The 12,777-nt window shown below is 41.0% G+C and overlaps 1 protein-coding gene across 1 annotated transcript in view; it reads right to left on the bottom strand.

The window, feature by feature from the left end:
- Positions 1-3,676: 3,676 nt before the first annotated feature.
- The window catches only part of STX4 (syntaxin 4), a 172,588-nt gene continuing 163,487 nt past the window's right edge, over positions 3,677-12,777 (bottom strand). The window contains exons 8-11 of the mRNA XM_030209553.1: positions 12,355-12,492; positions 6,362-6,472; positions 5,445-5,530; positions 3,677-5,315 (exon numbers count right to left, since the gene is read on the bottom strand). Of these exons, the coding sequence (XP_030065413.1) occupies positions 5,447-5,530; positions 6,362-6,472; positions 12,355-12,492 (333 nt within the window). The 3' untranslated portion in view covers positions 3,677-5,315; positions 5,445-5,446. The remainder of the gene's footprint in view (positions 5,316-5,444; positions 5,531-6,361; positions 6,473-12,354; positions 12,493-12,777) is intronic.

Genomic DNA, 12,777 nt, shown 5'->3' with positions numbered 1-12,777 from the left:
TCCCTCAGTTGTCACTGACCCCCTCCCAGATGTGACAATGACAGTACATACCAGGCTCTATGACAGCTTCTGATATGATGGCCATTCCTATTTGAAAAGCAAGCAGGTCCCAGGAGTAGCCTAATGGTAAGTGCAGTGGACTGTAGAGAGGGGGACCCAGGCCTATATCCCACTCTAACTGGTAAACTTGTGACGGCATGTGTGAACCCTACAAAAAACACTAAATACCTACTGTACCTACATACAGATAATACCTGCAGGCTTAAGCAAAATGGGAAGCTACCAGGAATTCTGCATTTTATTTTCTATCACCTAGGTTATGGAATGATCTCCCTCTCTCAGGGGTTAAAAACTCACTTGTTTACTACTGAATTCAGTCCCTAGAGGTAAGGCTTGGTGATTTCCTTAAACAGTGAGATACTATTTAATTTTATTATTTTATACTATTTACATTATTTTTTGATATTGTACTGTACTGTTTGTATATCAGTTTTATGTTGTTTTTATGAATGAGAGTGCTTCATGCTTGATATGTTCTTTTAAGAAATGGTGTTCTTTTTCCAATTTATATTGTTATTTTATTGCTTTGTACACCACTTCAATTTGCTTTGCAATCAGAAGCAGTTTATCAAATTTGTGAATAAATGATAAACTACCCAGATAAAGTTAAGATAGCAATAAGGCTGTCCTAACTTTATCTGATTAGTTATCTGGGTACTGGTGTGAATATCATCGGTTCCCAAATAAGTATCCAATCCCTAAATATTCAGCACTGGTATCTAGGGATGGACTAACACTCAGTATTCAGGTACAAAATATCTGTGGCAGCCAGAGTTTTAAAAATGCTTACTTCCGCCCGAAACAGGTTTAATAATTGAACATATTACATATTCTAATAACTATCAAAAATCAAATCTGTTTTCTAACTTTGTTGTTCATGAAACACGGAGGGAAGCTTCCATCATAAGTTTTAGCATCTTTCCTTCTGTCTGCTCAGTCCTTTTCAGTTTTCTCTTTGCCGCCTTCCTTCTGCATCTCCTCTCCCCACCTCCCAATTCCTAGCAGCATCTTCCCCCTCTTTCTCATCCACCCCAGAATTCTCCACAGCTAGCGGCTCAGCTCCAGGCACCCTGCCCATGGCCGCAATGGCTCCATTCAAGGGTCTTGTTCTGCTGTGGGGGCTCCTTTCCAAGACCACAAGTAGAGGTTGCTGAGACAGTTGCTCGGAACACAAACCCTTCAGGAAACATCAAAATGACTGAAATGCAAACATGAGCTGGCAGTGAATGAAAAGGCAGAGAGAGCGCCAATCTCCTCCTACCACTGAGGTGCTGGAGGGAAAGAAGAGAAAGTGAATAGGGACTGGGGATCAGAGTAGGGGGAGGGGGATAAATTACAGAAAGGAGAGATATGCCTGCCTGTCCCAAGTGCTAATACATCAGTGGCATTCTGGACTCCCCTCCTCTGGTGGTGGCAGGCCTCTGACACTATCTGCTGTCACCTTCATTTTTGTCTTTGTCACAGTCACTGATAAGCCTGCTCCATGCACACTGTTCTCCGTTTCCTATGGAAGGATTTTCAAAACTTGTAGTTGATGCTTTCTCCTGTTGATCTCACAAAAATGGAGTTCAACAGTCAAAGCGCTGGTCCACAATTTTTGAAAATATCCACGGGTCATATGGAAACTTTTGGAAAGCTGTAGTGTGGTCCGCAAGAGATAGTCTAAAGGCCCTGAACTAACAAAGGGTGCTGTCGTCAAGTATATTCATTTTTTATGCATCTCCATACAAAGAATACCAAAGAACGTACCATGAAAAACACTCCAAGCGTCCAAACAGTTTGCAGGCATCAGTGCAATCCAAGTTGCTATTTTAATATCCAATCATGAAAATAAAATAAAACCTTTTTCACTGAATCTACAGCTTACATTTTAAATATTTCTTTTTCGGCTTCTCTTTTCAATTAAAAAAATTTTTTCTGTCATTTCTACACAGCACACCCGTTTCTCTGTGTGCTAGGATTACCCAGCACGCTTTTAACACCTACATATTTTCTCAGCACATTTCTAGAGAGATTGAGTCATGATGGTCTCTGGCTGTTCTAATTTCCTAGCACTTCATCTCACTACTGACCACAGTAGATGCCACGAAACACCACAAAGGAGAAACACAGAATTGACGGCAAAAGTCAGATGTCATTGCTACAAGGAGAAAGAAGGGGGAGCAGAGTCAAAAGAATGGGTGAGATGTTAATTTACTGGAATAGCAGTGTTACCATAAGGTTTTAAAGTACTTTTGCTCATCATTCAATTGTCTCATTCTGATTGTTCAATAATTTCATTTCTGCTGTTCCTACTGCACAAGATAAGAGTCAAAAAGTTATTCACACAAAAGTTTCCCTTGCCAAAGTGTGTTAATTTCTCTGCAATTTTAAGGAATTTCAACATTTAGATTTCTTTTTGTTATCAAACTTGAAGGTTTGGTGCAGCTACGAGTCTGTGTTTCTGCCTCAGTTCTAATTTCCAAAACTCCTGCTGATTCTGAACTCCAACTCCTTGGACAAATAGAATAGAATATATAAGAGAAACAAATAGGGAAAGAATGCAAAGGCATAATTCAGGAATGCCTTTCAACATAGATGTGTATAAGGCACAGGTCTGAGTTAGAGATGTTGTGTTGGGGGCTGGAGAACAGGGGTGTACGTGAGGAATATAGGTGTGGGGTGGTGGGACTGTGTGACATCAGGATGTGTGTGGCAGGGTTGTGAATCATCTAGGATGTAGACGTGTGTAGAGTGCGTTTTTTGAATGGTAAAGGGTTATCTGATTGGTAAGAGTTGTAAGTGTATAAAGGATATTTTGTGTGTTTTGGAAATATGGCTGCATATGTATAGTAGGTGTCTTTGCGTGGGTAGATGGATCATGTATGGTAGAGTTGTGTGGTAAGTGAAGTTGTGGGACTGTGGAGATGAGGTTTGGGCTGATGTGCACATCAGGCTGTGTACCTGAATTGTCTGTGTGTTTGGGGGGAGGAGGGGGAATTGAAATGAGAAACTGTGTCAGTTATTTTCCTTGTTTCTGGGTAGGAGCACATGCATGGGCTTGTGTGGGTGCAATAAAATCAAGTGTAATTATACGTGTGAGGATCTGCACAGGGGTGCAGGTGGGCGAGTGTGTGTGAGCCCAGGGAGTGAATGGTTGAGTGTATGGTGATTTGGGGGGTGGGAGAGAGGGGAAAGGATGTGCTTGTTACATGTGTATGTATTGGTTGCATATGTGTAACAGATTCTCATAAACAATGGACATTTTTTAGGCTGCTTCTCTGAAAATACTGATCCAAAGTTTCTGATTTTCAAATTTGTCTGAGATAGTTACATTTTCCTCCCACACTGCTAACTTTGTGAATTTCAACCCCCCCCCCCCACTTTTTTTTTTGAGAACTTCTGCGTGTCGACAGAAGGGCTGACGGACATCAATCCTTATTACATAATTTTTTCCACTATACCATTTGTTCAAAAGCGTAAGAATAATAAGGTGACAAATTAGTCAATATCACACAAAGGTACATTTTTTTTTCTCACGTACACAATTTTTAAACATTTTTAAAATTTCTTGTTGTTCAAGGCAGCAAAGGTAATATCATAATTAAGATTTATACAATATAAATCAAATTTTAAAAAAATCAAGTTATATAAATAGGTCTGCTCAAAAATTTAAAAGGTGTCAAATGGGGTAGACTACCACAAACACTCAAAAGTATAACTTGTCCCATTTTACCCTCACTTGCCACACGGTGTCACTGTTGTTCCAAGAGTAATACCCAATATAGTAACACAAGCTGAGAATAATTCAGTCGTGAATTAAAAGTATCAGAGTGAGAAATGTGAAAATGAGAAGAGTAATCATTTCCTAAAAACAGACATGGAAAATACATTAATCAAAGACATTGCAGCAGGTAACCACTGTTTTACTTGAGGAAATGGACTGCTAGATTTCTGCCCATTCTGTATGTGGTTGAAAATAAGTGCCTATGTCAACCCACATACTTTTACCCACATATTACTGTAGGTGTACCCAGGGCTTAATTTCTGAGGGAATAGCCTAGAGCACAGTTCCACTACTTCCTTTCAAAGTCACAGCAGCAACATGTTATAGTCCAAGATGCCTGCAAGGAAGGGGAGGGAGGGGTGAGCCTGGAATAGAGAAGAGAACAGTCTTCCTAATCCAGCCCCTCTTTGCCTATTGCTCCTGCCCCTGACCTGCTCCCTTCCCAGCTCCATACTGCCACTTCCTTTTTGTTTACACATTAAGCCCTAGGCATATCCATGGAAGAGTTAAGTCAGGAGAGGCTACTAAATATATTGTTTTGCCTTTAAAAATACCAGCACAAAAAGCAGGAACTAATTCACGTGGATAGCTTTTAAGGTGTGGGCACAGAATGACAACAAAATTACCAACATAGTTTACTTACATTACTGTGGTAAATCTGAAGGGTAAAAACTACCATGGAGTTTGCCAGACTGTGGGTAGCTTACTTACCTCCTACATTTTACTGTAGGATAATAAAACCCTTATATATAAACCCTAAGTAGAGGGCTCCTGTAATGCAGCCATCTCCTCTAATGACAGGAAACCACACAAACACACAGATAGTGACAAAAGACACTCTATGACAGTGAACTCCTTGGGTGCAAAGCATGTTTAAGCAGCTCTGTGAAGCCTAGTTAGTGTGTACTTAGTTTATCAGTAAAATGAATACTATATATGTGAATGTGTGTACGTAGACAGAAAGACATAAACAGATACACATACAAGCATGCGTGAACACATTTTAAGATGTGTTCTGTCCTGCAGCTGACGTTCAGACAGTAGGGTGATCTTGGTTATTAACATCACAACCTGAACATTGCTATCATCATGGCACAAACAGTGAGTCAAAAAAATTAAAAAAAGAAGATTTTTAAACCATCAAGCTGAGCAGAAGCGAGCTGGGAGTCCAAGAGCAGCTACAGTAGGAAGCTTTGAATTCTCAAACAGCAGCGCAGACCATGGTTGTCCAAGCAACGTAAAAGTCCGTGCAAAGTCAATGTTCACTTCCAGAAACAATGAGGAGGGGCAGAGGACAAAGCTCCATCCAGCGCTGGAAAGGAATTCCCTGTATACCACCAACCTTTTCTGGACGATGAGTTTCAAGGCTTTGAGTCACTTTTTGTTTGTTTCTTTTATACTAAAAATGTACCTTCAGCCAAATCAGTCCAGTCATTTCTTTCTCCACCACGCATGATACCTCAACACAAGAAACAATGGACCACCAGCCCTGGAAAAGAAGAAAAAAACCCCCAAAACGTAGTGACTATGTAGGAGTGAGTGTTCCTGAAATATATAACTGCCATAAAAAGTCAACAATGACTCTGTAGAAGGGTAAGTGCTTCCGAGTGATACTTACTCCTATCCGTTGATTACTGCTAAAACAATAATGATGATAACTATCACCACTAGAATGGACACACAGATACCGATCTTCAACTTTCTCTGAGAAAAACGCAAAATCAACATATTAATAATAGTACACTTTATGGAAAGGTTGACCATAACTGAGTTTAAACCAGAAAGAGAGCTGTGTCAAACCCTAGGCAGGGATGATCTACCTTCTGAAATGGACCTAGGACTTAGTTCCCCCCCCCCCCCCCCCCCCCAAACCGGTCACTCAACCGTCTGCTGCAATAGTTTATTGGGTCTGAATGGAACAAGTTGCTATCTGGAATGAAACACGAGACTCATCTGCTGGCATTTAAACACAACTTGAAAGCACACTTATGGTGTATGGCCTTTTTTGTTACTACTGGACAAATATAAATTTCTGCATGGGACATATGCGTTCCTAACAAGGGATGTTAATGCGGGTCCATTGTACATATCTTTTGTTGAATTTATGATCATTGTATGTTTTTTGTATACCTTTTATGTATGTTCTTTTGTACCTCACCCTGGAAAAGAGCGGGTTATAAATAATAAATCTAAAATTTAAAAGCCTCCTACTTCCCCTCTGCCTTGGCTTCTCTGGACCAGTCTTATTAAACCTCAATGGAACATCCTGATCCATCCTAACCCCCAACTACCTTTCATCCCGCCACCGGTCTTTAGGCCTTTCTCATTTGTAATCTATATCTTGGAAATCTGTACAGAAGCAGAAAAAAAATGTACCAGGGTGAAAGGAAAATTTAGTGGTGTCATTCTAAAGAGATGCATTTTTATGTGGACTTTTGTATCCTTGTTTCTCTGTGGCTCTCACTGACTGAATGCCCATGGTTTCTCTCTGAGGAGCAGGGGGAAGGAGTAAGGCCTTGGAAAGGACAACTCTACCTTCCTGGATTTCTTCTGGTTGCCAACAGCTGTAGCCAGTTCTGTCCGAGCCTTTTCTACATAGTTGGAGGAGTTAGAAATGTTCTTTTCAATGCGGTCAATAGCTTCTCCCTAAAACATTAAAAAGAATATAAAAATAACCTGAAAAGGGTCTTGTGTGGCACTTTATAGTAACATTTATGGGTGGAAGGGTGTGATGACTGGATAATTTACACTCTCTCCTACATTTAGAAATGCTTGGTCAATTTTCAAAGGAAGATATGTTTACTTAAACATATATTGCGAATCAAGATTTCCCCGCCAAAATTCAGGCATATTCTATAATAACCAATATAACTTAAATTGGCTGAACAAGCTAATCAGAATTGATAACAGCATTTGACAAGCAATAACGAGAACTAATTGGCAATAATTAGAATTTACACACACAACTTGCTAAGCATATTCTGTAATGAACTGCGCCTAAATGCTAATGCACGTAGTTCAAAAGGGGCATGACTATGGGCAGGGAAATAGGCGTTCCAAAATGTATGCGCATAGTTATAGAATATGATCCAGTGTGTGTAAATCTTCGTGCAGGGATTTACGGCAAGTTTTCAATGGGGTCATTCCATGCTAAGTGGCCTAAAATTAAAAAAAGTTCCCACCATCATGTTCTCCAATTTTGTTCAACTTTTATCTGTTGCGCGAGTCAGGTGTTAAATGAAGTTTCCCAAAATTTGAGGTCTCTAACTGCAATAGTTGCAGATCTAGACCCCCCTTTTCTGAAAGGTTGTCAGTCCATGAGCGCGTGACATTTACCAAAATGCCATTTTTGGGGTCTAATAAAATCCAAACACATTTATAAGAATGGCTAAAAAATTCAAATCCTGTACAGTTTTTGATGCTAATTATGATGAAATACATTTTAACATTATGGATGCAAAATCCAGTCAAACAAGTTCATTCAAAGTGTGCATCAGAATTGGTCGCGACTCATCAGAACATATTTGGACCAATATTCAGACTGCAACAACTTCCATGCAAACAAGATACGGACTTGAAATTTTAACAAGCATTATGCTTGTGCTGGACATAATACTGCCAGATTTGCAACTAACCAGCATCTATAACCGCCTTGCAGGACCTCTTCAAAGTTGGCACTGTCAGCGCAAATGGTAAAATGTACCAAAGTTCAAAGCCAATTATTAAAAAGAGTCTGCCTGAATCAGCTTGTGAACAGTATCATCTGAAAGAGATAATTGTGCTCTACAACACTGATATGTTTTTGTTTTGCATTGCCACCATTAAGTAGCCATTTACTCAGGTCAAAGTATGTTATATTTTGTGTGCGCGATGTATTGAATTGGTCCATGATGGCTGAGCCATTACTGGTTATCGCATTGAAACCAGCATCCCCATCGCCATAGGGGCCACGCCCGATAGCCATGCAGTAACAGCCACGGATGGGTATCTTTACTGCAGGTTCCCAAGCCTGCCTTCTTCAGTTACTTCATCATTCTGAAAGCATCATTGATCTGCAAGAGAACGGTTTCAGGGAAACTATATTGCCTACCAGATGATGACACTGATGGAGCTGGAATAACAGCAATGATAAGTTGTTCTGGGATCCAGCAAGTATCGCGTCTTACCGACCAATAAAATGAAGTAGCGGGACCATGAGTAACATAGTAGATGACAGCAGAAAAAGACCTGCACGGTCCATCCAGTCTGCCCAACAAGATAACTTATATGTGCTACTTTTTGTGTATACCCTACTTTGATTTGTACCTGTGCTCTTCAGGGCACAGACCGTATAAGTCTGTCCAGCATAATGCTTGTTCAAAATTTAAAGTCCGTATCTTTGTTTGCATGGAAGTTGTTGCAGTCTGAATATTGGTCCAAATATGTTCTGATGAGTCGCGACCAATTCTGATGCACACTTTGCTTCCATAATGTTAAAATGTATTTCATCGGAATTAGCATCAAAAACTGTACAGGATTTGAATTTTTTAGCCACTCTTATAAATGTGTTTGGATTTTATTAGACCCCAAAAATGGCATTTTGGTAAATGTCGCGTGCTCATGGACTGACAACCTTTCAGAAAAGGGGGTCTAGATCTGCAACTATTGCAGTTAGAAACCTCAAATTTGGGAAACTTCGTTTAACACCTGACTCGCGCAACAGATAAAATTTAAACAAAATTGGAGACATGATGGTGGGAAGGTTTAGACCACTTGGCATGGAATGACCCAATGGTGTAAATGGAGGTGCATAGTTTTAGGCGCTGAGATATCAACTAAGCTTATTTTATATACCGCGCCTAAATGTAGGCGCTGCTTATAGAATACACTTATGCAGAAATGTTTATCGCACAGATATTTTAGATGGCAATTTTATAAATTGCGCCATAAGTTAAGTGCTAAAATGCAGCGTGCTGAGTGTGAATTCAACAACAGCATCTGGGATAAAGAATATTAGCTTAAGTCAGCATTTACGCACCCATCATTTAGGTACATCTACCTATGCCCTGTCTATGAAGGGCGTAAATGTGTATGCTTAAATGTGGTATTTTAGGGGGTCTTTTACAAAGCGGCGGCAAGTCCAACGCAGGCTTACCGAACACTAAATCTGAACTACCGCTTGCCTAATGAGGCCACAGGTGATAGTTCTGGGTCGAGCGTGCACCATTTCCGGTGCTTCCGGAAATTTTTTATTTTTTTTCTAGTGTGGCAGTAACCCGGTGGTAATTGGGCATCGCCGCACGTTGCCCAGTTACTGCTGGGTTACCCTGGGAGCCCTTACCGTTACCTCAATGGGTGGCTGTACGGCTCCCTGCCACACGGCCATTTTTGTGGGAGCTTTTTACCCGAGGCAGTAAAGGGCCCTGGCATGCAGGAAAAACAGCCCCTGCCACTACCACAAGGCTCTTTTTCCCCGCAGCTTAGAAAAAGGACCCCTTAGTGCGTAAATGATTGTATTTTATGGTCTAGGCACATAATTGTTTGGCATGCCCATGCACCTCCTCTGCGAACACTCCCTTGCAGTTACACTCTGTGCGACTTGCGCGTATACATTTCAGAATGCCGCTCTGCATGCACATAGCATTCACATTTAGGTACTAAAATGATAGAATTTGGGGGACAGCTTCCTAATCCAAAGATATTCGACTAAGTAGATGGATAGTGTGGAGATGAAAACACATCTAACTGCCTTAGAACTATCCATAGAGTGAAAGGTTGGAGGGAAAGTGGAGTGAGGCAGCAACTAAAAATTATCTATATACTGGTCAGTGTTCAGCAGGAGGCTGTCAGTGGTTTTTAAAATGGTGACCACCATAGGCTGAATTAAGCCTAGTATGTTTTATTATGTGAACCATCTAGGGACTGGCAGGGTATACATTTTTTTTAAATAAAAATAAAATTTGCAGGTACTGAGTATCTGAGCTCTGCTCACAGTCAGAATGCAAGCAGACAGGTGCAATATTCAGCTAACTGGGTAGCAGGCTGAATATTAGGTTTTGTCCAATGAACCTCCCAAACTCCCTAAGAGCTTAGCCCTCCTCCTGCCCCTCCAAACATAATTGGACACCCTTCCCAAAAGCATCCCTCTCCCATGTCCTAGTAGGCACCCTAGGCCCACCTTAAGGTCAATAGTGGTCCAATGGGTTGTCTGGAGAGGAATGAACCCACTCACTCTGCTGCCCTGCTAGCTCCAGAGGACTAATGGTGGCCACACCCCTTAGCGGTAGTCTCACGGTACTACTACTAAAACTCAGCCGTCCATATAAGGGAAAGTGCTTCTTTAGCTTTTGAACCTTTGACTACTATTAGCCAAGGGGTTGCAAGCTTTTTGATTTCCTCTGGCATGGAACTGCAAGAATTAGGTATATCTTATTACTCCTATGCTGATGACATTTTGTTGTTGATCTCTTTCCAACAAAAACTGCATTATTATGATCAAAGTATTTTCTAATTAGGCGCAATTGTCTAAGGATGAAGAAACCGGTTTTATAAATGTTAGAAATCTGTGGTAAAAATGACAAGTGAGAATCTAAAATATCACCCAGATACCGGATGGAAGAAACTGAAATAACAGAAGTCACAAATAAGTTCACAGCTGTAGTGGGCACAGGGCTACCTCCGGTGAACCAACAAAGTACCGTTTTTTCCCAATTCAGGGCTATCTTAATGTTCTAGAAAGCCATTTATGAATTTCTGAAAGACAGTCTTGTAAAGGCTGGATGGAGAGAGAATACGGACTAGTTGGAAAAAGTAACAAAATATCATCTTGTCATTACTAATTTCCAGACTGGATTACTGCAATATTATTTACCTTTGTTCTCCGTACTATATACTCAGGTTACTTTATCATGCTACAAAATCAGTTATCACTCCTTTATGTCAGAAATATCATTGGCCACCGATCAAAGAATTATTCATAAACTTTTAACTCTCATTTTTTAAGCTTTCCACATAGGTCTCCCATTATATCTGTCTAATCTTACTATTTTGTATTCACCTATGCGTTTGCTTTATTTTTTAAATGACTATCGTTTGATCAGTCCTAATCCTAAACAAGCTGTACTCGAATCTTCTAGACACTGTTCATTTTACTTTGCTGCCCCTTTTCACTGGAACTCCTTACCCCGTGAAATTCGAGCTAAGTCTTCTGCATGCACCCTAAGTTCCTGCCTAAGGTTATGTCGGAGTCCCATCTGAACCAGTCAACTGCCTTGCCATCATTCTTTCCCAGATCTCATGCCCATCCTGGTGAGAGTGCACTGAACACCTTGGACTGCAAGTGAGCATGGAACGGACTAGGCCCCACAGACAGTCCACCCAACTTTTTGTTCTTTTTGACCCAAACAGGATGGGGTCGCCATTGGGAAACACACCATTTACAATTGGCTGGCAGATTGCATTTCCTTCACTTACACCCAGGTTGGGCTGTCCTTTGAGGGTCATGTCAGGTTCACGATATTTGCAGCCATGGGCTGCATTGTAGCCCATTTGAGGTCAGCCTCCGTGAAGAAATCTGTAGGGCTGCAAAGTAGTTTTCGGTTCACATGTTCACATCTCACTACTGCCTTGAGCAGGATACCCGACGCAGTACTGCAGAACTTGTTTGGGGTCTAGAATCCAACTCCACCCCCTAAACCTGTTTTATTCTGTTCCAGGCTGCATTCTCACACAGTTTGGATATAGTTTCAGGTTCATCTGTTTTCTGACCTCACTGTTACGAGGTTCCATTGACCAATGGTTGTTGTTTACAGTGAGCCTGGTAGCTAGGGATTCCCACATGTAAGAATTATTGGCCTGCTTGTCCTCAGAGAAAGTGAAGATACTAACCTGTAGCAGGTATTCTAGGCCATATATTATCACATACCCTTCCACCTCCCCTCGGAATTGTCTCCTATGGTTTTTTTTTTACTGTACTGATGGTCCCACACTCTTGCGGGCGAGCGGAAAGGCATTGCGCATGTGTGTGGGAGCGCAGCAAGCGCTCAAAGCTATACTAAGCTTTTCATGCTCCGGACCGGGCAACATGGTACATGTTACCCCACATGTGAGAAAATATAGTCTGCTGTCCTCGGAGAATACCTGATTTCAAAGGTTTTGATTCTTGGAACAGGTTTTCAGTGTATTTATTTTTTATGCTGTGTACCTCCTTGATATATTTTGCTATATATATGCTTACTCAGTTCTTATGACTATTACTTGATCTTTTGCACTTTCATATTTATTCCGTTTATGATTATTACTATTGTATACTGTTTATGTTTGTCTGTGAGCTGCTTTGGGCATGTATTTAGAAAGACAGTATACAAATGGAATTACATGCATGTCTCCATCTGGCCCTCATGCCATCCAGTCCAGTCTCACTAACAGATAAACTCACAAGTCACATGCAGATGCACATGGGGACAACTTCCAGCTCCTGGAAGGAGCAAGAACATCTTGTGTGGAGACCTTGGCTTCTACATCTCATGCAAATGCACATTCACACCAACCTGGGCTTCCACTTCCATGGCCAGAAACATGAACATCTCGTGCAGCTCCTGGATGCTCTTCTCCAGCTTCAAGATCTCTCCGTGCCGTGCCTCTATCTCGTTCAGTGTTTGCTTTGTCACCTGTGTCTCCTTCAGGATCTATGGGACGTAGGAAGGAGAATTGGTGTCAATACTCCATTTACAAGATTCATGTGAAGTGGGAGGAATAAAGTATTTCCCTTCTATTATGTGCATGAATATTTATTTTATGTATATTTGAATTTCATGCTCCAGGCATATTACATTCAAAATTCATCCACTACACCCTCACCCTTCCATCCTACCTACAAACCACATTGCCTGTCACCCATCCTCCATCCTATACATTGCCCCTTCCAAAGCAACATATTACAATATAAATAGTTTGAATCCCCCTCCTACTTT

This window comes from Microcaecilia unicolor, chromosome 7, assembly GCF_901765095.1.
Source record: "Microcaecilia unicolor chromosome 7, aMicUni1.1, whole genome shotgun sequence".
NCBI classification, from domain to species: Eukaryota; Metazoa; Chordata; class Amphibia; order Gymnophiona; family Siphonopidae; genus Microcaecilia; species Microcaecilia unicolor.
The sequence above is the reverse complement of the archived record's forward strand: the minus strand, read 5'-3'. Positions and strand labels throughout refer to the sequence as shown.